Source organism: Notothenia rossii (genome assembly GCF_949606895.1).
Source record: "Notothenia rossii genome assembly, chromosome: 4".
NCBI lineage: Eukaryota > Metazoa > Chordata > Actinopteri > Perciformes > Nototheniidae > Notothenia > Notothenia rossii.
In genome coordinates, this window is record NC_136902.1 from 27,045,731 (window position 1) to 27,072,863 (window position 27,133).

Below are 27,133 nucleotides of genomic sequence, written 5' to 3' on the forward strand. Positions count from 1 at the left end.
GGGGGCGAGGAAACCGGGGCACATTTCCTGTGGAAATGGGGTTATCACTTCACCAATTACTGGTGCAATTACAGCAGGGGGCCTGCAGAAGCATGGGAACAAAGCCCATAGGCACACAGATGGGCACTTATGTGGAGACATGCACACAAAATAATTTCTAACACACATGTGCACGTGCATACAGCAGTGACAAAAATCTTCCCTCTGGATTTCTCTGTTACATCAAGATCACATCGCACTACATTTATATATATTCTTTACAAATGGTCACTATGTTAGATCAGGTGTTCTTGGTGCCTTAAATAAAACCACAATTTATCGTGTCAGAAAGGGAAACAGGCAAGAAGGTCAGATTTCAAGAATCAGTAACAAACAACACAGGATAAAATACCAATGTATCATGCTCAATTCAATTCTCATATTACTCCTGTCCTGATGCACCTAGCCTTCAGTGTACCTCCATCAGGATGACACATTGTAGTCTTATTCATTTTTTAAAACTGTACAATGTATTCTCTGATCCAGTGGTGCCACTGGTGTTTCAACAGGTTAGGCCACGCATTATTATTGCAATATACAGGTTCAGTCTGTACAAAAAGTCAAGCGCATCTCCATCTTCACCTTGACTCATGTACATCTGTGGAATGTGCAGTTCTATCACCTCATTTTTCATTTTGTTATGTGTGTGTGGTTTAAGTGAGTGTGTCGCTCCTTTGACGTCATTTTAAATGCTTTTCATATAAATGATTTCATCTACATTAACATGTCTATTTATTTAAAATAAAAATAAAAGGTCAGATGCAGTGTTTCCCCTATATACTATTTTTTTTTTTTGTGGCGACCCTTTTTGATTTCGCACTTTGCACGCGCTCACATTTTGCTGGACCCGCGTGCCTTAACACCGCTGCTATGACTCCATCCTAGGGAAAAGACTAATTCTCAAGTAAATTCTTCTTCCTGTTCCACATGGGCTCAAATCATACATACACATGCACACGACAGAAACATTATACCCAAACACACAGTTGCAGTACGTCTGGACTGTGTCACAGAAAGACCAGACCCACGTGGACAGCTTGACCTTTGACCTCAGTGCATATGATTATTCATCATCATCAGAGTGCTCGGCCCAGCTCGCCCTGCTGCTGCACACACACATTACAGTCCATTCACTGTTTGCTTTCTATCTTCTCCATCTTTATTTATCCAGAGAAGGTTCACTGAGAACACCCATTGTTTTCTCTGCTGCACATTCACACAGTTACTTGGTGGAGCGGCCCAGTGCTGAAGAGTGTTGGGGGTCAAACACTTTGCTCATGGCTAGACGGTTAGGGTTAGTTCACAGACGTTTCTCATTGGAAGTTTTATAATATGTTTTTCTCACACAAATAGTCGGAATGGAATAAGTTATAAATGATTGATTCCTTATCCTAATGAAAAACAAAACAGAAAAGACTGCAGATGATCCCAGTTACTGTTGTGTCTCTTACTAGCATTGAACCCATGGTTTAATTCTTAACCTGAGGGAATCTCAACTTTAGTGGGTGCATTTTCATTTGACAAAAACACTTCTATGTTCCTTAGGTAGGAAGACTTGTTGCACTATAAATAGACCTTCAACGAACAATAACAAAACAAAACCATGACATGGGAGCTATGCATGTACCTAAATAAGAACTGCATCATGCTGGTGAGGCTGAGATTAGAAATGTATGAAGTTGACTTATCCCAAGTGGAAACAGTCACGCTCAGTGGCTTGGACTGAAGACCAATATTCAAGAAAATCGCTACCCTGTTCCGCGGCATACTAATCAGTACTCTCTGCCGCAACATTAATAGCATTAATTGAACTACCTAGGAGTTAAGTTGACACCGTGGTAGAGATTCAGAATGAAAACCCACTGCAGTCTTTAAATTGTCTGTGGCTTCCACTTCTTGGCCTAACATCAAAGCATGTAAGACATTCGGTATGCTTCGTGGCCGTTCGCCTTGGCGAATGGGCCATAATCCAATCTCCACATCTTATAAATGGCAGCCCATAAACAAAATGCTGTCCTTATGGATGTCGACAGTGAGTTCAGATTGATACATATTATCAGCTTTCAATGTCAAATGTATGACGAATCCCTGCTTTAAAGCCTGGCCAGACGATAACACCACTATCTGTAGCAGTACATCCTCTCTATTTTCTGATAAGACTTGGATCTATTTAAACAGGAAGAGGAAGCCTGACTTCCGACCCTTTGTGGCTTTGTCTGATGTTTCCATCACTGACAAAACAGACAGAAACCACAAGAATCTGATTCTCAATTCTTGTGGTTTCATATTGCTTACGCAGCCAAGGGAATGTCAGATCGCTAACAGCAAGGATTACAAATATCAGTGGTTTTAGTCACAAAGCTACCCAGTAAAATAAGTTGCTCCTAATGACGAAATTCTAAGAAATGTCTTAGAAATAATGATGTCCTACTGTTGGGACTGGATCCTGGTAAACATGCACGTTTTTCACAAATGATATTAGCCCATTAGAGAGAGCCTTAGGTGGAAGACTACAAGGAAAAAGAAGGAGGACTTTAAAGAGGCTTAGAGTTTCTTAAGCAGAGGTCTATAGATATATATGCCAACCAATGAAATTGATTCCAGCAGAGCTATTTTTCCACTGTTATTATCAAATAGATTAGGTATTAAAATTACCAGGATGGTACAAGTAGGAACAGGAAGAGCAAACATTTTGTAGACTCATTTAAAAGTACTGCTCACAACTTAAAATCATGAGCTAATAGCTAGGATATATTGGTAGATTGTTTGTGAATACAGACCAGATGTTTTGTACCATGGGCATGCAGCACTAATCTAAGGATTGACTGGGGTCTATGTGCTGCCACTTGATTTAAAGTCATCTTAGACTTGATGAACTTCATTGATCACATTCTTCACAAACCTACTAGAAAATCTCACAGCTTGATATTTCCTTTAGGAATGAACCTCTGGGATTGACACGCCCCTCACATCCTGCGTGTCCAGCCTGCCCTCGTCTGCAGCTAATGAGGTGAAGTGCTGGTTAGAGCAAGCGCTGTTGATCCTGTCTACTGCTGGCTTTCAGCTGGCCAACGAGTCAAGTGTGTCTTTGTGGATTAAATTCCCTCAAGCAGCTAAAAGGAAAGGAATGCACTGCAGTGAGAAATATACATCTGCACTGAAAAGAGAAACAAGCTAAGACATCCGGATCAGGGTCAATACACTTTATCCAGCCAATGTAACCTAAATAATTCATTTATTTTGCCGCAGATCATAGTAAGTCCCCTGGCCACTTGTGCACCACACCTGACTAATAGAGTAAGAAGTTTGCTGACGCACAGTATGAGTCACAGGAAAGGAGAGAAACTCGTAAAAGGTCTCAATTATTGACAGCAAATTAATACTTTAGGGAAATAGAAGAAATATGAAGCTTGTGTTTTTTTGTTTTGCTTAATTGCAGGCTTCAGGCTAAAGATAGCCCCTGATATGAACACCAGTAACCTCTTGAGGGTACATTTACCACATGTCCACTGTTGTCAGGGGCTGTTGTTGCCAAAGCAAGAGTGTAATTAGACTCCTTTACTGTCTCTGTCCAGAGAGGAGAAAACCCTCAAACTCAAAGACCCTTAAATAGGGTTTTTTATGTCATTCTAACGAAAAGTAATAGTTATCAGGCTTCAAATACTTTGGAAAAGTTCTTTAAGGAGGCTTAAGACTTTTCAAAGACCTAGGTTACAGCTATACTTTATATTTGCAATATTAGCCTTCAAACGACTTGCAAAATAAGGTTTGACTGATAGTGACAAGTAATGGTAGCGCCACCTTTGGGGAATGCCTCCATTAAAATGTATAATAGACAATAGCCTGATCTGTGCCAGATAACAGACCCATTGAAATCCGCAGCTCAGCAACATCCCCAGCCCTGAGCCTGGAAAGCACTGGCCTAGATATAAACAGATCTGAAAGAATAATGAATAATGAAATATCTCTTGATTTTGAACTTCCTTCTAAAGGCTTTTGGGCTTTATTAATACACAGAGAGGAGAGAAAGGTGATGCTGGGGCAAGTGGAAGAGCCAGGACTCAACTCTCAACTTCAATGTCACAAAGAAAGTTAGAAATATATAAAGAATCAAACAAAACCAGGGCTTATTATATCTGGTATAGTTGTCTATCTGTTACTTAAGATGATAGTTTCCTTTGAAAGCAGAATTCTTAAAAAATAAAAAGCTTTTAGAATCAGTCTATCCTGTAGAAAACGTGTACTTGCCACTTTAAAAAAACTAGAAAAAAATGGCCTGTGAAGTCACAACTGATCACAATAGCTTTTTTATGTAATTTCACCAATGCCATGCCAAAACACATGTGTGTTAACAGTTCATTTGCAATGTGAAGTGCCACTTTACAGTTGATTACTTAAGTTGTTACAGTTTGCATTCCTTGTGGAATAATTTTTTTTCCTTGGGAAGAGAAAACCAGACAGGTATTTATTTGTATCGCCTGTATCTCTGAGCTGGATCTTCAAATAATATATATTTCAAGGCTCAAGGGTAGGTAAAGCTATAATGTCTTAACATTCTAAGGAATTCCACACTGAGCTAAGGAGTTAGTGAGAACAGAAGACTTTCAAGCAATAAAACATATGATGAGGTTGATATGTTTGACGTGGCTTTTCCACAAATTCATCAAAACAGCTGAAATGCTTAAATACTATGAGCAAATGTATATCCAATCCCCTGTCCCGTGAAGGGGATTTAAAATGAACCCCCAAATCATTTGAATCTGTTGTAGACTGTTGTAGTGTAGCTACAGACACACAAAACAGCAGATGGCTGCTGTTTTGTGTTTCTGTAGCTACACTACGTCCTCCTACTTTATTAAAAACAGAAAGCTCATCTTGGATTCGTATGAAAGCATTCCTCCATGGCCCCTTCAAATTCCTCAACGGTTTTGTCGCTGAGGATAAGTAGGCAACAAATGGGCCTTAATCATAAAATCACACAATATATAAAAAATAGGATAGTTAGTAATTGAAGATATATTAAAATTGAGATGCACACTTTTCACTCTCTGAGGAAATCTAAATATAATTGTACAAACATGCATCTGGACACTGATGGACGCTTATAACCAAGCGATTTGCATGCTAATAGCTTGAATATAAAAAAGGACTCATTTGCATTTACATTACAAATTGGGCATTTCTCCAGGAAGACACTGGGGGAAACAGCAGGATCAGTTTTAACGTCTGAATCCCAACCATCCCAAGTAATCAGCCGTAAAGAGTTCAAAGGTAAGAGCCAATGCCTTGTTTTAAACAAGAGAGACTCATAGGATTCAATTCAAATCATCTCCAGTCAGTGAATTACATTAAAAAGTGTACAGCAAAACTATTCGCTACGTGATTGCTGTATGAATAAAACATGAGTGTCTCCGTGTGGGAAATAGATTCACAATGACGTACAGTAATAACCCCCTAAATCTCCTCTGAGGCATCTATGGAGATTTACAATGACTCTTTATATTCTCATGTGACAGTTATGTGTTTGAAAGTAGCTGCAGGTGTAGCTGTGACAGCTTAGGGTGTTGTGTGTGTGTATACACATTTTCCATAAATGTGGGTTTGCATAAGTACTTGGTTCTCTGTTTAGTGCGTGCCTTTTGAATGCTGCTTCTATTTTTGTTCAGTTATGCAGTTCTTCTGTGTGTGTTATTTAATATGGTGTGTCCAATGTGATTAGTTTAATAGTAATGTGCATGTCTTTGCTAACGGTTTGCAGGAAAATGTCCCTTTTATTGTGTGTGTGTGTGTGTGTGTGTGTGTGTGTGTGTGTGTGTGTGTGTGTGTGTGTGTGTGTGTGTGTGTGTGTGTCTGTGTGTGTGTGTGTGTGTGTGTGTGTGTGTGTGTGTGTGTGTGTGTGTGTGTGTGTGTGTGTGTGTGTGTGTGTGTGTGTGTGTGTGTGTGTGTGTGTGTGTGTGTGTGTGTGTGGGTGTGTGTGTGTTTGTGTGTGTGTGGTGTACAGAGACAATATCTCTAACTGCCATCTATAACCAAGAAAATGACACTAGCTTCCACTGAATGGCTGGGATAATGGGCTCATTACACACAAGTTAGTGTGTGTGCGAGTGTGTGTGGCCGTGTGTGTGCGACATGAAGTTTGAGTGAATAACTGGGATAATTTAGTCATTAAGAGAAAAATAAGGGGGGGTTAGGAGGTAATCAGGCATGTATTTAAGTATTTAAAGCTGTTTTTTTCCCAGACACATGAAGCTGTCTGCTCAGTCGGTCTGATTAAACTCTACCAATCAGAACAAATCTCTCAGACAGCGAAAGGGCTGCTCTCTCTCCGGACTAACAGCTCTGAATGCCTGGCTCTGATGGCAGTAGCATCTCCATCTCTTTTTTACTTAGTAAATGAAATGATTGCACTTCAAATGTTATGTTAAGACATGAATACATGATTTGATGGATTTAATTTAAACTACGACTTTGCTAAGCTGATGTACATTTTGTTATTTCATTTTGCACTCATGCAGATAATTCTAAAATGTAAAGCAGCAGAGCGCGGAATATCCTGAGTTTAAATTCCTTGTTTTGGTAAAAGTCGAGGAACACTAGATCCTAGCCTTGCCTGCCATTCAATAGCCTCTTTAGTTAGACCCTGGTAAACGCCCCTATCTTTCAAACTCCACGGCCCCTGTTTTGATTGTAGTCCCATACTCAAACGGAGATACTTCAGAAGATCCTCCCCATGGAGCCACAGAAGACATTATAGCTCTTTTCCCCAGGCCAAGACAAGACAAATGATGTCAGTAATTTAATTGTGGTGAAAGATAAACACAGCGTATACTAGTTTAGAAATTACAACTTCTCTATGTTTTCCAAATTCGCAGCATCCTCCTACTCTCTGTATTTCTCTTAATTTGTTTTTGTTGTCTCTCCGTGTCTTCCCAAGCAGCATCAGGGCCCTTTGTTGCTTTTTTGAAAGCCGATGTTTGTCCAATGATGGTAATCTAATATAAACTCACTACTTGATTCGAAGCCCCAGTGGCCTAATGGATAAGGCACTGGCCTCCTAAGCCAGGGATTGTGGGTTCGAGTCCCATCTGGGGTGATTGACAGTTGATATTTAACTCCATAATGTCAGAGATTTACACATATCCACTAGGTTTGTATTTAGTCCTGCCAAAACTCCAACATTCAATACTATGCCAGATGCCTGCGCATCCTGTGTAGACACAAGGCTCAATTGAATATTTCACCTCCTCCTTTCCCTCACTCACGTCCCTTCCTTGCATCTTAGCTCCGCCTCCGTAAGACGCGAGAGACGCGAGGACAGAGGAGTCCTCACGTATTAATTGGGATGTTCTCGTTCACTCAAGCGTCACCATAAACAATGCCTTTTACTTATGGTGCGCGCAGTTTTATCCCCTGTCACTGGACTTCCCTCCACATCAATCCCTTCAAACCTGGGATTTAGTTTCTCATTGAAATGATTTCGTCCATCTCTTCCATTCATCTCTTTTATTATAGTTTTCTATGTATTATTTTCGGTCCTGTATTTGTGTTTCCAGGTATAACATTTCATTTAAGTTATAATTATAATCATAACAATAATAACAATCGATGTATTAATTTCCTTATGGTATTTGAGCTTGTTTCAGATCAACTTTTGTATTGGATGTTGTTATTTAATTTGTCCTACCGTATTTGTATACATCCTAAATGTTTGACGTTCTGTGGGTCTACCACACATGCATTGAAAACCACAAGTAAGAACTGTAAGTTATTATTTTATAATCAAAACATTATTATTGAATTTGTACATATATTTCACACACTTTAATGTTTTTATAGAATATGATCTCCTCATTCGTTTAAGAGATTTAATATATGTTACTCTTAATGAAGCACTTTAAACATTGAATGACTCTGATCCTCCTTTAACGGTAAGATCAGCTGCAGTGAGCAGAGGCTGTGAAGGTGGGGGCGGGGCTTTTATACGCGAGTAGTGAAAACACTTCCGCGTAGTCTGCTCTCGTGTATCCTCGCTTTCGTCTCCTCTGGAAGCCTCCTCCCTCACCCCTCCTCGACTCCTCCGTGTGCATTTCAGCGATTGGGATGTCTTTCAACATGGCGTGTCTTGATCGATTTCCGGGTCAAGTCCCGGAGGAGGGGGAGAGAGGAGTCGAGGAGGGACATTAGCCGCATTCACACCAAGTACCTTTCACCCGTACTTTTCGCGTTTAGTTCCGTTAGTACCCCTGATGTCGCGTTCATACCAAAAAAATAACTAAGTGCCGGGAACTTTTCACCCCATTTTTAGCGCCTGCTAAGAGCAGGTACTTTCCTGGGGAAAAAAAGTACCACGGTTCTGATTGGCTGGGCGATTGCAAACCACGCCCCGTAAAACCCTTAAATGTTTTGTAGAGCCGCCATTTTTTTTGCTCGCTATATTAGCCCAGCGCATCAACGGAGAGAGTAGTTTGTTGTAAAAAGCAGTTATGGCAAGCATCAATAAAGCATCGGAGTGGTGGAGTGATGAGGAGGTGTAGGCGCTTCAGGCAATTTACTCCGAGGACACGACCCAGGAACTGCTACTGAAGCCAGTACCCAATGCTAAAATGTTCGACCGTTGCTCGGCTAAATTATTCAAACTGGGAATCATCCACAGCGCTAGCGCATGCCGGCTAAAAATTAAGAAACTCCGGCAGGGCTACAAAAAGATTAAAGACCTTAATAATAAGAGTGATAACGACCGGAAGACCAGTAAATGGTACGAGCGCTTGGATGATCTGCTCGGCCACAGACCTTCATTCACCGGCAAAGCATTGATTCATTGAGATGAACCTACAGACTGAGCACCATCCTTTCTGCTAACATACTTACTCTACGCCCTGTAGAGTAGACACAGGTGGCCTATAACCCAGATGAATACAATCATCCTCTGGTAATTGTTTGTTTGTTAGGGGCTTTCTAACTAACTAACATGTTTAAATCTGTGTTTGTAGTCACTCTGCATAGTTAACCGGTTTCAATCCAACCAAAGGTAATGAGTGGATATCACAAAGATGGTTGGGTTGTCTCTCTTTGTGTTAACCGACTTCACCATGCCTAAAGGCAAAACACACCAATCCGATTATCTGACGTTGGCCAATTTTGAGCCGTAAGTGAGTGTCTGTCAAACTGTTTTCTGCACCGTCAGCACTTCGGCCCTGTCCAACGAGTGATGGAGCCTACTGTAAGCGAAGCAGTGTAACGGACATGAGAAGAAACAAATATACGAATTTTCATTTTAATGTCATCTAATTTTCATGGACATTTTCACACTAGAGAATGAATGAAGCATGGAGGTGAGTGAGAGGGTGTCAAAGTGGTCGGCAAGCTCTGCTTAGTTTAATGGTAGTATAGTAACAGTTTGTTTTTATGACAACTTCCTCTTCCTCTGCCAGAGTTTGCACTGAGTCTTTGTTGACATAACTTCTCAATTTAGGCTGTCAAAAGCCCCAGTGGCCCAATGGATAAGGCACAGGCCTCCTAAGCTGGGGATTGTGGGTTCTAGTACCATCTGGGGTGATTGGCAGCCAATATGCAGAAATGTGCCCTTGGAAAAAGGGCCCATTTCTACTTCAATATATTCTTCTTCCAATATAGTTGGAAAACTGAAATGCATACTTTCTTGTCACTCCAAAAAACAAAGCTTTACACAATGCTGTCTTTGCAGGTGCATCACAGCATAACTTGGTGTGTTACCAGCCGCTGTTGATCGATGGATTATGACGTTGTCGGTCACAGGCAGCTTCCTATCTTTTCTGTTTTCTGATTTTTACCAACAAGTTTCTTTTAGATTTTTCCAGATGTGAGCAGCCCCTCCATCTCTGTTGGGCTTTGCATTCTGGGACATTATCGGAATCAATAAGAATGACAAAGTGAATATAGTCTGCATACAGACATCTGACTGAGTGAGTATCAAATCTGTCCATTCCAGAGTGAATTCAGTTCATACCTAAAGCCCTGTTAGACTAAGAAAGCAGCGCAGACTTGGGACAGCTTCAGTCTTATGTTTCAACCGTAACGTCTGAAAGGAATATAGTTTACAAGTGCTGGCAGGTGAAACGTAACTACCGGTATGTCAAAAAAGCATAATTTTCAGCTTGATGGATTTCAGACGTTCTACAGTGTGGTTTTAAACATGCTTTAAAAGCAGAGTGGCCAGAGCAGCCAGTACAGGAAATCTAAATGTGAAAATCAGCAACATTTTTGCTAAACAGTCTTTTTTTTGCAAGTCGAATTTTACAGAGCAACCATTTTCTTCCAATCATGCATTCATTGACCAGTTTTACAGAATCGTTGAAGGAATTAGAGTAAACACTATTACAGTGATGTGACAGATTAACATCCTTGTTTGCTAAATATGCAGATTTACTCATGTGTTTCTGCCGTTTGTACACTGGTTGTCAGCTATGCATTCAACAGATGAAGGGAAATCCTAATGAGTGTCTCTGAACTTCCAAACAACCTCTGAATCAAAGTCTTTAAGTTGAGCTGAAATCCTTCGGTAATTACAGCGATTCCCCGACAAAAATCTCCTCCCTCTTTCTAAGGAAAACCTCCGTAGAGATGGGAAGGGAAATGACCACAGCATGGAGCTCCCAGAGAGAGAGAGGGAGAGCACGCACACACACAACTCACACACACACACACACATGCATGATGGTGAACAGAATCACTGCACACACCATCACATCACCCATTTCTTAGATGAACATACTGAAGCTATAAAACACACTAGGGCTGCTCAATTAATCGTATTTTAATCGCAATTACGATTTTGGCTTGCAACGATTATGAAAACAACGTAATCGAAATAAAACGATTATTTTTTTATTTCAAAACATTTTTTTTATTGGTTTTTTAGTTGAATTATACTTAAAGTTCAGGTTAATCAACTGTTAAAAACATACTGTTCACATCTTTTTTTCAATAAATGGATGTTTTCAATGTAAATGGTTAATTGTTTTAATAATCGTGATATCAATTATTGACCCAAATAATCGAGATTATGACTTTTGCCATAATCGAGCAGCCCTAAAACACACACATGCAAACACACAAGAAAGGCTGAGGTGAGCAGAGATCGTCGAACCTAAAACTGCTCAATTTAAGCTCACACACTTCATACACCCCACACACACATGCTGACAAACACAATATGCAGCTACTTCAGCAGCTCATCACATTTTCTCATTCAGGCTTCATTAGAGCTACATTCACACCTGGGAGAATCCAACAAGGTTTCCCTCTCTCTGTACTTTCTAGGTCACGGTTGGTCGACTTCATCCACTTCACAGACCCTTTGTGTTTGTTTGGCTTATGTAAGAACGTGTAATCAGTTGCTTTCTTATTCTACGGTGTCCTCTGGTAAACATGATTAAAGGGACATCTCCCCGTAACTAAAGGCCAGGATACCTTAAAGCAGCTTTTCATTTGAAGGCGATTTGCTTCAAATATGGCTGAGAGGGCAAAAGACTGAACCCCAAATCCTTTTTTAATTAGAAGATGCAGACCTTTGCTTTCTCATTACTTTTGACCGACATGTTCGTTACACCCAAACATCCAAACACTCAACATGGGTCAATGTGTTGAACCCCATCCTGCTTGGAGGAGTAGATGCTTCAGGACATCTCAGAGCACTTAAAAAACGTGTTCAATCTTCAGTTTATTCTCCAGTGACCATAACCACACCCCACTGCTGCACCAACAAGGTAAAAAACGCAAACAACTAATAGATGATTGTGGGGCACGGCTGAACAGAGGTCCTGTTGTTTCTATTCAACCATGCATAAGCTACTGACTATGCTTCTGTTAAACAGCGACATGTTGATTAAACAACATGTGTTTATGCAACGTGCTGCCCAGAGGCAACTAACAAGTGCATGAAGATAAAGACATTGAGGAAAAGAAGATTCAATACAGTACATCAGAATACCGATGCACAATCCACAATGCTGAATACAAAGCTGAAGTTTTTTATTTTAGTCAAAAAATAAATATGGCTTTCTTTTCCCGCTCTGTTGCGTCTGCAGGTTTCTGCAGCAACCTCTGCATGGATTTCTCTGCGGTTGACGGATCGGCCTGAGGCCAAGAGATAATTAATTTGGTTGTGATCAGGATCTGGGACTTCTGCCATCAGATAATTATTTCTTTGTTAGCCATTACTGAAACTAACACACATAGACACTCGATTTTAAATCCTGAGGGGGCGTCTGCCTTGTCAATGAATGACAGTCGCCATGTCTTTGGGTGTGAGGCTTAATTGCTCAATTGATTCAAAGATGTTGATTTGACTTCTATAGAAAATGTAATGTGTATCTTAATTAGATACAAATTGCCTCCTATCTGCATAGATGTTGTAATTGATATTTCAAAGACACTACATTTAAAGGTCCCATGTCATGGCCATTTCTACTGATCATAAATCCATTGTTGAGGTCTACTAGAAGAGATTTATATTGTGCAATTTTCCAAACTCACATTAGTTTCTCATACAGCATCTCTGTAAAGTACGTGTATTCACCAGGTATTCACTCGCTGCTCGCCGCTGCTTCGAGTTGCTGCGAGGAGCGGACAGGTTTCCGGGTCGGCGATGCATCGAGAACAAGCAAAACTCATCCTGAGCACACACAAACACTCACAGCCGAAGTAAAAACAATAAGTGTGGCTTGATATTGAGTAAGAAAAAGGTTTATAACGCTGTGAGCATGGGCAACTCGTCTATTACTCTATGCAAGTCAATGGGGACTCCCTGTTAGTTAGCCAAGGGATCCTGGTGTGTGAGGTGCTCCGCGGATTGGTCCATTTGGGCCAATCTTGTCATTTTTTGTTGATTTGGGTGTTCACACGTCACAGAACCCAGGAAGCAAACAATGGAACATGAGTCTTTTCTGTGTTAGAGTTTTACTCGCTACAGGGTGTACTTTGAGGGTTTTTGACTCTGCAGACCGTTTACAAGCATAAAAACCTTCAGAACACACAAGGGGACGGGTAATAACTGGAAAAGCATGACATGGGCCCTTTATAGATCTTTAAATAAGAGATTACATTGTCATACTTTTGTTCATTGTGTCTATAAGTTAATTGAAGTTTTGTTAAACAGCACGAGAAACAAAAACTCAGGCGATTAGAACCCTGTGATAAATGTAGAGAGATAATATATAGATAGTAAAGCTTTAATACAAACTGTCCTTTGTAAATATCCACCTCAGATTAAAGCCTGACTCACTATTGAACTTTAAGGCACTCTACTTTCTGTAAGTGTGTTTGTACACAGTTTTGCTGTGTAATGATAGAGAAAAAGCAACATTTCAGTTTATTTAGGCTACAATTACTTAGTTATTAGTGGTTTTGGATCATCTGGTTACAGTATTTGCTTGTTTACAACCTGTTTGACTTGTTTTTTGTCGCAATGTAACCATATACCCAGATAAAATGTAAAATGTTATCATACCTGAAAGAAATGGGCATAACTCTGAGTTCAGACCTACATTGGAATAAGCTAAAACTGTGCTGTAAGGTGTCTTATATACCTGACAGCTGCCATAACTGTGCTGTGGTAACCAATTGAAATGACAAAGGTGTCATTTAGGGGGGAACACTCAGTTTCTAACACTGCAAGTGTGTTGGAGAGTCCAAATAAGTAGTCCAGGCTTTTACAGAGAAACTTGAGTACTGGAGATAGATGAGTGTAATGCAGGTGATTGCAAGGATAGAGGAAGTTAGAGAGTGTGGGAAAGAACCAAAACAAATAGAGGGACAGAAGGGCAGCGGTATCATTTCTGCTCAAGATATCGCATGACAGTTAGTGGGCGAGAATCCAACATGAAAGAGAGACACGTGAAACATAAGAAGAAGGTGTGTGAAACCGGTCACCTGCACGGTGTGTGTTTGGAAAATGAGAGCGGGACAGATTAAATAAGAGTGAAGAATGATGGCAACAAAAAAAGTGTCTTACCGGAGTGGGTGAACTGCAGTCTTGGTTGAGATGCCCTCCATGCACCCGTAAAGGAAGCCCCGAGGTGGGCGAGCAGCACCGCTGTCACCAACCGATACATCCTCCTCCTCCTCCTCCTCAGACACACAAACAAACGTACAGTGAGTCCAAGTGCTGAAAGTGTCAGTCAAAATCTCACTGTTGCATTCAACACACTCTTTATCCAGTGTTGCACTGTAAGAAAAAGTCCAAAGATGCTGAATCCAAACGCGCTTGAGTAAGTCCAGATCCTAAAAATGATTCAACAGCAGCACTCACACTTCCCCATCTGTGTGTTTGTGTGCTTGCTTATATTCTTTGAGTGTGTGTGTGGGCTTCAGAGATGGAGGGAACATGTATTCCAAGAAAAAACTAAGTCGTCTCTCCGCTGCCTCCTCGCAGCTTGACAGCTCTCTTCTGTTCTGTCTCTCGTCCCAGCTCCTCTCTGCGTGTGACTGCTCTCTCTCTCTCTCTCTCTGTCTCTCTCTCTCTCTCTCTCTCTCTCTGGAAGGCGGAGGGAGCAAGATCGCAGATCCTTGTGGCCACCCTGCAGACACAGATGCAGGCACACACCCCTATTCACTGCTCCAGTAAAACCTAGTTGGACAAATGAGCTTTCATCTTTATTCACAATGTTTCTAATGCTCTCACTCCCTCTCTTTAACAGTGTTTCTCTTTTTCCCGTACTCTCACTCACTCATTTTCTTTGCTATAATTTATTTGTTTCTTTATAATATTTAACTCTTGAGCTTTGGTTTCAGACAGAGGGTAAAAAGAGGTGCTGCAGCACAGGCAGTATGAGGAGAAAGAAGACCTTTTTGAACATTAGAGCATGTACACATGTCACAGTAGAGCAACACAATACAACTACGAACCTTGAAAATGAGCGTAATAGGGCCCTTTAAGATATTCAAACATGCAGATCAGAGTTGAGGTGCCCAACAGCAAAAGTTCTGCACTGATTATTTGTGAAGTTTTGCCATGAAAAAGCCAGTAGGCTCTTGCCTCAGGACCTCAGAGCAGGTTGGGGAAACAGACTCAAGTGAAACTTGGGCCAAGCAATGAAGAGCATTAAAAGTAATGAGTAAAATCATTAAATCGATTCTAAAACAAACATTCTCCTTAATATTCTCAGTACCAAAGTCTCTCGATGAGTCTCTTTCCTCCTCCTCCTCCTCCTCCTCCTCCTCCTCCTCCTCCTCCTCCTCATTATTCTTTTCCTTCGTTTCTACTCCCGACCCAGATGCAATAATTAAAGCCCATGCCTCTGTTCTCGCTCTGTTGTTGTCATTAGATAGCTGCGCGCTGGGCTACGGCAGCACTGACTGAATTTTTCACCAGCTTCAAGTTCAATCACGGGCTAACAGGGACAATTTATTCATTCTCCGGGATAAATAATGAATTTAGGTTGTGTGCAAATGAACAAGTATAGACTATCTCCAAGGATTTCTGAATCGTAAATGATTTATTCTCCACATTTGTTTGCAATTGTATAATTAGTGAAGATTATTTTTTTTGAATATGACCCAGCAGTTTAACATTACAATTAGAAGTTCTGTAATGTGTTGTTTACACAGCCTTATACAGCTTTGAATTGGATATGGGCATATCTGCTCAGACCTGCTGGATAATTAAATGACTATTTAAAAGAAGAAGAGGACGAGGTCCCTTCCTGTTTCTCCTCCACTGATGGCACGTGCCCTGCTAGAGTGACCCCTAATGAAGCTTCATGTTGATTAATACATGAGATGTTTGTGCAGCTCAATATCATTCCCTAAAGATGAACACATTTTTGCTCAGTTTTAAGAGCAACAAATATACATTTATTATTGTTATCAGTAAGTAGTTATATTCTCTGCTGTCTACCGCTCGTTGTTGTAATGTCTCTATTGTGGCCCAAATCACCTGTCAATCAAACAGCAGTGCAAATATTACATACGAGCAAGTTACGAGATAAATAACTTACATAATGGCAAGATCTTATATACATTTGAAATGATTTGGTAACATAAGAGTCACCAATCCTGTGCGACAGATGATATTCAACAGAAAGTCCTACAAAAAGCTGTGTGTTTGAAACTGCAAATGTAGAGGCTGAGTTACCAATGTGTTAATCCAGTCGGTGGTAAAACATTTGCAAAGTGCACACTTACACTATTTAAAAAATACAGTATAAGAGAACTAAAATTGTTACGGTTGAGATCTACAAATTAGGGAAAACCTGAATAGTAAAGTGTAAACGTTAAAAGTGTAAAAATAGGTTCTGATATTTTGAAATGGCACTATTGCAATATCAAAGCAGGAAACAGCGGACGCTGCAGTCATCATTTGAACATGTGAGAGTCAGTGAGTCACTAGGAGTCGCTGCTGCTTGTTGTATGTTTTATAATCATGTGGTTGCTAGTAACAAGAAACTGCAATCATCTCATAAAGCTTTCATTTGACCTGTAAGCAGGGCCGGCCCTTGCAGTATAGGTGAATGCTAAGGGCGCATCAACCCATCGGGGGAGGCAAAAATTGGGGATAAAAAAAAATATTTAAAGTAAAAAAATATATATATATTTTTATTTTTATTTCATAACAACACAATTTATTATCTTATACTAACATAACTACGCCTATATTGCGTACAGCGCCCATAAACTATGGCGCACCCCCCCCCCCCCCCCCCCAAATCAAGCTGAACTGCCCCAGCCCCAGTAAAAAACATGGTTTATGTGAAATAGTTCTTTTTTTGCCAGAAAAAGAAAATCTTACAGTTCTGTCTCATATGGGTGTTGAGAGATGTATCCATAGATCTCTTAATGTTGCTCTCAAAGTGCACCAGATTGATGCTTTTAACTTCAATATGAAGAAAAAATGATCTTCCCGGGGGAGCATGCCCCCGGACCCCCCTAGGGGATGTTAGGTCCACCCCCGACCTAAAGAGCAACTTGCAGGTTAGAGACACCAGTTAATAAATGTGTAGGAAAATGATGAATACACTAGATTTTCCCAAAAATATACAGAAATATACACTACAGTGACATCTGGTGTCGTTTTAGTAAGACATTTTCACTTCTGCATAAAAAAGCCTCTGCACGTGACCTCCCGCGTGGGACGTAACATGGGGGAAACAAGGGGGAGAGCGGCCGGTCTAACGTATGAATAAACATGGATCACAATGCTAGTTTTGACACAGAAGAGGTTCAAAATATATATTCGAATGTATATGATTATAATTATGAGCCTGCAAGGCGTCGAAGAGACCAGGAGCAGCCAAGGATTAGAAAAGATAACGGCCATCGAAGAGAAATGGAGGTTTGCTGTGTGGAGAACCAGTGGAGAACAGAGCAGCTGTCTTGGTGAGTGACCGGCATTAGCACGTTAGCTAACGTCAGTCACATCACAACATTGTTAAGTTAGCAATCATATATCAGGCTATAACTAAAGTAGTATTGATAATATAGTAACGTTACTGGCAGGACTGTTGATACTGATCCATAACAGAAACTAATGCGCAAGTATCAGCCGTATCTCACGTTACCTAATGCAACTCTACACTACGGTGCTGACCGGAGGGGAGACGCGAGATACGGCTGATACTTGACGATCTAGCGGAGAAAGGTTGTGGAGCCTCCGTTGATATGCCGTTGTAAATGGCTTGATGGAAAGCAGGTGTGTAGTCGGGGAGGGTGCACAGCTGATTGCAGCAGGTGAGTGGAGGTTGAGCCGGGAGCCAGGAGTGACAGTCACCACGCACACACAAACAACACAGACAGGGGGAAACAAACAAACACAAAGGAGACGGCTGGAGCAGTACAGCCACCACAGCGTTACCTAATGCAACTCCAAACTACGTCTTACGGTGCCGTGTACCGGAGGGGAGAGAGAGCAGCGAAGGGGGGAGAGAGAGAGCAGCGAAGGGGGGGAGAGAGATGTAATACGGTTTCTCGATAAAGCTGTGGAGACGGAGTATGTGCTGCAGGGAGGTGGATGCACAACGCACCCAGGAACGAACGCTAGCTCCGGTCCTTTTCCCGTGAGGGAAACTGTGGACTTGATGCCCTGACAGGCTTGAGTTTGTGCAACCTGCACAAACACAAGCTCACCATGATTACAAATGGTGAAATGCAATGTAAAATTACCGAAAAAAAACCAGCTCACTAAATCACAACCGCTCAAACCAACTACAAACCAACTACAAACTACTACCGCGGATTGGGCAGAGAACGAGTCCGAGAAAGTTAACTCCCCCATGTGACGTAATATGACGCGTTTGACGTTTAAAAAAACCGTTTTTAGTAGCAGAGCTTAAAACGGCTCCTTTTCCTCTGAATTCCTGCCCTTATGTCTTGTAAAACATATCAAATCCTGCATTAACATTTGTAATTGTAATTTTCAGGCAAGGTTAAGCATAAATGTAATAAAAAAGAAAACCTGCAAGTTGCTCTTTAAATCATGTTCACATGGATAGGATACTAAATACATTTGCACACATCTTGTGTCCTTATCTCTCTGTTTTGGTGCATGCATGCGCGAGTCATAGTGAGTGTCTGCATTTTGGAGGGGGGGGGTGGCGCCAACTAAAATCTTGCCTAGGGCAGCAAATTGGTCAGGGCCGGCCCTGCCTGTAAGCCATGTACTAAAAAGCCAACCCTAAAAAAAAACACGAGCCACTTAAGATGCAGATTCTTCTTTGGTGGTGGGATATATGGCCAACAAAACAAAATAGTTGTTCTTACTGTTTAAATCTCCCTGTGCATCACATCGCTAAGAAAGATGGAAAAGACAGGCTTTTAGCACAGTTTTGTCGGTTTAAAATCTCCAAATGACACTTCTCACTTTAAGCTGTCGCCAGAAAGTTGGCTAACATGGACATCCTAAACCTTCGAGTTATGGAGACAGGATAATTACAACCTCTTTACCAACTTTTCCTGATCAGTCAGCTTGTTAATCACAACTAATGAACTCCTAACAACGGTGAACAAAAAGCCTCTGATTTCTCTGACAAGGGACGCAAATTTGTTAAATTAGCGTGGGAGCTCTGGTCTCATTAGGCCTCAGATCTCACCGCTTCTATTCTTTACAAGCCACAGAGACACAAACACACGTCCATTTACTCATGGACATTGCCACATTCCCTGTGTTTCCTGGGTTGAGTGAGAATGCATCATTTAATGAGCGCTCTTTGTCTTCTTCTCCTTCTATCTTGTTGTCTTTTATGTTGAGCTTCACCAAGCTGATATGAACCCTAATGTCATCAATTCACAGTGTATATGATATGATGGATGATGCAAATAGCAAAGAGAAGAAAAAGCATCAATTAGGCTGTTAGAAATATGACTAAAGGGCTACTGTACCAGTTAGCTATAGCCTAACATGGTTGTTTAAACTTTGATTATTTCATATATTTAATGTCATTGTGAGACAATTGCATAGTTAGAGAGGGCACACATCTGTCATAAAAGGATGGGATAACACAATCTTACCAAATGTGGCTGTGGACCCTCGCAATGTGCTTCTCTAACTGAATTAAGCTGCAGTGCATGATGATATTAGAAGTTTCTGCTCCGCACAGGTGAGGCTGTGCTGCCATCTTACGTTTCTTCGCGCCACTTACCTGATTGCGAGATCTCTCGTCTCGTCGACTTCTCGTAAGAATGTGCTTGAGAGTAAAATTCCAACGAGAGTTGATTAGTGTATTGTATTTTTTGCTCAATTTGGAAATCTTTCTTCACGCTGTGAGTGAGCAAAACAGGTCAGGACAGCAAAAGTAATTTAAGAAAAGAAACAACTTGTTATAAATACATTAAAGATGTAATTACAGCGTTATTTCACTAGAGGTCAGTGTGTGATAAGGGCATTTTGTTTGCCGAGGAGAGGGGAAATTGGTAGGCTACATTCAAATTTGGTTCCGAGTATGTTTGACATTTTAAAATGAATATTTTATTTTGCTGGCTTCTTACTTGCTGTGAATCACACAGGCCAAAACTTGTATTTCAAGAGAGACTTTGCTTCATTTCAAGGTTGGTGAGAAAATTAAATAATAAGTGAGATGTTTATAAAGGAGAATTAAGCAATAACCAAAATTACCATTTATCATAGACTGTATATATAAAGCTATTTATACGGTTGAATATTTCTGTTGCATTTTAATCACTACATACCAAATAATTGATAGGACACCAGCACACAAATGGTTTTCCATTAAAATTGTTCTTCTAAAAGAAGGTTGCTATTCTCACTATGTATTTTTAAAAGCATGCACCCAATTGATACTAATGCGTTTAAAGGTCTCAGTGAGGAGTCTTAATCTCTAAAATGATTTACATTTTCTGTGGTATGCCTTTTGTAATTTTATCATAGAGAAAAAATAAATAAATACTGTTGTAGCATTGCCTTACATCCCAAGGAATCCCAAGGAATTGTTTGGATTTAAATTATTATTATTATATTATTATTATTATTATTATTATTATTATTATTATTATTATTATTATTATTATTATTATCAAGTATAGTTTATGCCTTCACATTTTTATTCTAATTACATTTAATCCCAAGGAATTGTTTGGATTTAAATTATTTAGCAGATGTGATGAATTGTATGACAGGGTGGAGTTGGTGTTTTGGAGGGAGCGGGTCGGACCGTCCTGCGCGCTCCCGCCGTGGTGTGTTGGAACCATGGATGTTGGAACCTTTTGTGCGGGGGTGCGGCTGACGGGAGCGCGACTGCTGCTAAACTGTAGGCAGTGGTGAACGAACCTACGGTAAAATATGAACATCTGCATTTTGGTTGAGTAATCACAGTAAGTCTGAAAAGTTGAATAATAGGCCTACATGATTTTTGCGGTCAACTGTGGGAAACACAAACCAGTCTTTTTGTAGGTTAAATGTGTCATTGGGACTATAAACTTGTCCCACCGGAGGAACAGAAACAAATGGGTCACAGGGCGTTGTGTTTCGGTGCGGACTGTCTAAAAATAAAACTTTGGGAAGCAACTTAGGTGGGTGTGCATGACTCACTGTCACGGGGTAATCCTTGTCATAGCCTTGCTCCAAAAACACACCTCAGAGCAGCCAGACCTACCAGTTCAAAGTCATCCCCAAAGATCGTCTACGTAAAAGATGAATTTTCATCAGTAGTAGAAACAGGCATTTCTTTCATCATTTTTCAATGATGCAGCAGCATACATGATCACAGTGACAGGAAATCTTATGGGTCATCCCAAATTCTCTCTTTAACTGGCTCTACGAAGGCTATGTGGTTCTCACAGTGTCACAGGTCAGAGTTCAATTATGTTGAACCCTATGTTAAATTAGATAAATTCATGACAGGGTGGAATTGTCCTCAAAATGTCATAACAACCTTAAGCTGATAAAATAGAAAAGAAAATATGTAAACTATTTCCAGTTATTTGTGTATATTTGCTGTCCTTGTTCTACTTGTTTAGTCTATTTCAGTTAGGTTGCATTCAGATAGTTTAAAAATCAGCTCCTACGTTCTAACCCTATCTCCTATTGATTGACCTCTGAGTGAAACGTCACGGGGTTAAGGGATAGTGGATAGGAGAATTCAAAAGGACTTAGGAGAAGAGACTGCGGTACTTTAGAGAATCCGAATGCACTTTCACTATCTGACGTGTAAAGATGCGCCAGCGGACGTCGATGGCCCTGTCTCAGGTCGACTATTTTTCATTTCCTCACTCCTCGGTCCTCGGTCTAACCGGAAGTTGATTTGTCTGCGCCATCTTGAGTACCGTCCCATGGCTCTTATTTCTGCCGGAGGACCGAGGATCGAGGAGCGAGGAGCGATAATGGAGTAGCGATAATCGAGGAACCACCAGTCCATCCTCCGATGAAATTCAGATACTCGCCCCGCCCCCTTACTGTGTATCGCTCACTGATTGGACGATGCAGTGCATGCACTGATCTCATGCTTCTTGTTCTTGACATGAGAGCAGTACCCCAGCGGAGTGAAGAAAATAAATGAAACTCACGAGAGTCACTCCTCAGTTTAAACTGTGTTTTGTTTCAATTCATGTATCATTTAGTTACACATATGTTATATATCTGAACAACAAAGTGGTCAAAAATCATTGTATTTATTTATTGGAAACATTTTCATGATCGCTTTTTTAGTTTTATATTTTCATTTACTGTCATTTCCATTCAGTCAGTCATTAAGTGCTATTAAAATGTTAATGTACTACATATCCACACAAACAAACAAAGTGTGCAATCCAATGAATGTTAATCTAACTGGGTTTTGATAGATAATATATATATTTTTCTTCTCTCAATTATTTTTATTTCTATTGTGCACTCTAATCAATATTAATCGTACTATTGTTCGTTTATACATCTTAAGAATGGCGTTTATCTTTTTTGAGAATGAGTTCTTATTTGATTTTATTTATTGGGGTCTACAACAGATGATACACATGTTTGTGTCAGTAAATGTGTGGCAGGGGTGTTTGTGAAAATAACAGGGACAGAGCTGCTGTCAGACGAACAGCTGGGCGGCGTCATCACAAACGGACGTCGCTTCACGTGATGCTCCGGAGGAAAAGACGTCCCATTGCTCTTAAAACTCATTTCCCTGCTTCTCGTGGTTTCCTTGCGTCCCTCCATGCTTCCCTGCAGGGAGGGACTAAACAAAGGGAAACGACGCAAGTGAGGGAAGCAAGGATTTAATTTAACCGACCTGAGACGGGGCCCTTGTGTGCGTCTGCTGCTTTGGGGAAACTATGGAAACTACAGTTTTCTATACAACGGACTACAACATGGATGTTTAATAAGAACGACGGACTCATCTAGAGACTCTGCACCGTGCTCTGATGCTGTTGCTTTATGCTTTATGAACAACAGAGAAACATATTCTTCATGACGAAAATTGGAGTTGAAATAAAAAAGGAAAGTGAAACTTATGCTCGTCACCCTCTCCCTCCGGTCCACATTAATGCAAATGATCCCAATACGTATGATTGTATGAACTATGAAAATGTCTTAAAATCAATACAAATGTATTTATTATAAACGTTAGTCTTTAACACCTATCACTGTGTATATCACCATTCAAACATCTTTTAAAAGTTGAACAAACCCCACACAGCTCAGTGAAATTTCAACATTTATGTTGACTTTATTTGATCATTTCAGTAAACACTAACGTTCATATTTCTCTTGTTGATTATAATACTGATGAACGTTCAAAACAAAGCACTTTGGCAACTTACCACATTTGTTTTAAAATGTTTAATAAGCACCGTAACTTTCATGATATAATTTCTCCGTCATAATCGTTTGTGTCCGTGAACGGCAGATTGTTGTGTGATGTCAAATGCTGCGGCCGCAAGGCATTGTGGGGCAGCATTTTCTCCTCTCCTTTCGGTTAGGGAGGTCCAGTGGTTCCTAAGCTAAAGGAGGTTATAAAGGAAGTTTGAAACCTCCTTTCTTATCATTCTAGAGAATTCGAACGGCACTTATCATGGCTGCCACTGAGGGACTTCCGGGTCATTTCACTCGGTTAGGAAGGTTCCTAGGCTAAATGGACTATTCAAACGCAACCTTAGTGTAAATTGAGCAACAACAAAAAAAAGGTTTCCTTATTTGTTTTTTGTGCGAGAATATGTTCTTAATATGATAAGACAGCTCTAATATTAATTGTTTAACTTATTGGGATAAAATCCCCTGCTGGGGGACAATACATTCTATTATCTATCTGTTAAAAGTGTGTGGTGCCTTGGAAAAGCGGCAGAGTGAGAGGTCTCTCTCTCTGACACACTGCTGTCTGTTTAAGTGCAGATGTAGGCCCGCCTCCTCTCCCCTCTCTCTCCCTACCATTGGACGGCCTATTCCTCTGCCTCTCATCCTATTGGACAACTCGGGTCGGTGATGAGCTCATATTGGTTTAAAATAGTTGGTCTTGCGAAGGGCTAAAAATAGACTGGTATAGAAAGCCGGCTGTTGAGCTTCAATGCGCGCTACTCCTCTCCAGCCGCATGAGATGAAGGGAGAGAGGGGGAGACGCTGAGAGAAACTGGGAACAGCGTCGTCTTCCTCAGCGGCTTCCCTCCAGCTTATTCCTCTACAAGTGTTGCACCAGAGGCACTGAGGCAGCGTTTCTTACATGATGCCCGGCCACCAGTTTTGGGTGGAACAGGCAGTGACGGACATCCTTCCTTCCCCTTTGACTGTGGTTTCGCTCTGAATGTTTCTCCAGAGAGCCACAGTCACTTCCCTCGCATAGACTCTGTTAATAAGTGATGAATAACCATAATACTAAAGCTGAGATTGAGGTGAACCACTGTGGCTCCAACAAGTTGCCTCTTGTGTTAAATAAGTGTCTATTCAAAGCCCAGTAATGTGTCAGCCAGTCAACATGGTTGTGCATTATGTGGCAGTGTTGTACCCTTTATACAGTCTATGGTTGTACCATTAACCAGAAAGAGATGTAGATAGCATCGTGTAGCATCTGTTAATATCATGTATGACACCATTTGGGTGTAGCCTTGTTAGAGTGAAGCAATGTGAATAACAGCAGTTTTATTCATGATGATATTCAAGTTGCTAATGAAAACACTGAAATACAGCAGTTTAATGTAAACTAAGCACATTTAGTCAAACTGTCTTTAAGTAGCCCACACATTTTTAGGTACTTGTACTCTTTGAATTTTTTTACTGCCACTCCAATGGCGAAAAGATCTTTAGCCTTCTTTTTACTCCACCACTTTATCCAAAAGCTATGGTTACTAATATAGATTCGTTTTTGATATTCTTCATGTCCAGTGAATGCTATTGATCTCCACATTTGTAGATTAAACATTTAATTTTGTTCCTATAAAATTATCTTTTTCTTAGTATTTTCTCTTTCTACATACTTTTTCCATCATGCTTGCTATTATGTCTTTGGAAAGAGACAGAGAGAAATATTGGAACAGCCTCAACAGCTGCTATTTGTGCAAAAAAGAGTTTGCTCTGGAGGACAAATGCCCTATTTTTCGCTACAAAGCAAGCCAGCAGATGTACTCTTTGAATCTCATTGAAGCTAACACATTGCAGCTCAGTGGCCATTAGGTACTGACATTGTTCTGGCTTGTGGTGATGTGATTGAGGGAGTCATTTTCACTCTTTCACAGGCTGACTTCTTGTTTCCTCTCACATCCACCCACTACGCCTCTTGTAAACCATCGGGCCTCCTCCTGCTATCCATCCTTACATTTACTACAACTTTAAATCCCTCCTCCACATCATTTATAAAAATGTGATATGTGCTGCACATGAGGCTAAATATATATGTTTCTATACTAAAAGGTTACTGTTTGATATTGGCTATAGCAGTTCCCCACTCTCTGCCAGTGGAAGCTTCTGCATATTACTCCACAGCATCCAGCTTCATCCCACACGGCTCACCTCGCCATCCCACACACTTCTCTCTCTGTAGCACTGGAGTGAGGCTGTGGCGTGGTGCTGCCTTCTGCTTTCCTTTCAACAGTCATCCTGATTAACCGATTTGTATGTGTTTCAATTAAACGTAATTTATGATAATGAGTGGACACAATATTGATTTACTTTCCTTTGAAATGAAGCTGTCTGATAGGAAAACAGTACATATTTAGTTTGTTCATTTTGGGATAAGACAGTTGCTATTAGGGCTGTGCAATTAATCGTATTTTAATCGCGATTATGATTATGGCTTGCGACGATTATGAAAACAGCATAATTGACAAAATACGATTATTTTGCTGGGTGCGCTTTCGCCCCTCCCTAAAAGCCCACTCGGCCTCGTGGGAGTGACATGTGTTGTGAGTGTTCATATCCAGTCTCTGATTGTGTGACGTTATTATGAGAGTGCTCTCATACTTGTTTGATTCTGAAATTGTATATATATTTATATAAATATATGTGTGTGTGTGTGTGTGTATATGTCGGCATCTGTAGCCTGTTATTGTCTCATTATACCGCACTGTCAATGAATTAAAAGTAAATATATATAAGTTGTCATGAACACATCTGTCCATCAGAGTGCTGCCTGTCATCATTAATGGACGTCTCTTTAAAATGACCGCTCAGAGGAGAGGAGTTCTCATTTCTCTAACCGCCTGCTGCTTCCACTCCTCTCTCCTCGGTTCCCCTCCTCAATCCTCCGCTCGCATCTCCTTCGGGCGGCACCAAGTCTCGAGGAGAGGAGTCGAGGATAGGAGTCGAGGAGGGGAAATTTGAGTATTGAGAAACCTCTATAGTCCGTGTCAACAGGAGTGACAGTCCGCACACGCACAAGGCCGCAATTATGGCAGAAGCAAAAAAGCCCAAAATATATAATTTTCACTCCGAGTGGGAGGATGATTATTTTGATATTCCAATTCAAAATCCATCTGTCTCATCTGCAATGCGAGCGTGGCTTTATCGAAGAAGGGTAATTTAGGAGCGGCATTTCAAAACTGCAAAAACGCTACGAGACAGAATTCCCTCCTAATTCTTCCAAAAGGGGAGGGACCTGAAAGGACAGCTAAATCCACAACAGTCCATTTTCACCAGGCCCAACAACAAGAGCAAGGCTGCAGTGCTTATTGTAGAATGCAAACATTAAGATCTGTTCTGTTTAAATTGATTATAGTCTATTATCAATTCAGGTTAAGAAACTAGTGTTGCTTGCATCTTATTTTAAAGGCATTTATTTTTATACTCTAATAAAATGCAATAAAAAATGGGTTTGATTCTATTAATTTTGTCTTTTTTATTGCACTCTGGCTGCAGATTCCTGTGTAGCTTCAGATCTGAGTTATCTTATTAGTAAGCCTAATTTATACTTTTGTAGCAACACTATTTTTATATAATGGCAAAGAAAGGGTTCAGAGTCTTTTCTTTTTTTCCTGTGTCATATGTGGCAGCACTGCCACAAATTCCTCTTCAGAGAGGGTCTTCAGTACAGGTGGCAATATTGTCACCTGCCTGCGCTCATCTCTGAAACCAGACCATGTAAACAGGCTGGTGTTTCTTGCAACAAATCTTTAAGAGATTACATGAGCAGCCCTACCAGCATTTGCCATGGTGGTCAAAACATTTTTATTTGGTCTTAAATTGTAGTTCAACATTTATTTC

The 27,133-nt window shown here is 40.6% G+C and overlaps 1 protein-coding gene across 2 annotated transcripts in view; it reads right to left on the bottom strand.

Moving 5' to 3' along the window:
* The window catches only part of sema3h (sema domain, immunoglobulin domain (Ig), short basic domain, secreted, (semaphorin) 3H), a 79,785-nt gene extending 60,163 nt beyond the window's left edge, over positions 1–19,622 (bottom strand). For both annotated transcript variants that reach the window (XM_079674534.1, XM_079674533.1), the window contains exons 1-2: positions 19,519–19,622; positions 14,030–14,594 (exon numbers count right to left, since the gene is read on the bottom strand). In XM_079674534.1, the coding sequence (XP_079530660.1) occupies positions 14,030–14,129 (100 nt within the window). In that variant the 5' untranslated portion in view covers positions 14,130–14,594; positions 19,519–19,622. The remainder of the gene's footprint in view (positions 1–14,029; positions 14,595–19,518) is intronic.
* Positions 19,623–27,133: the final 7,511 nt, after the last annotated feature.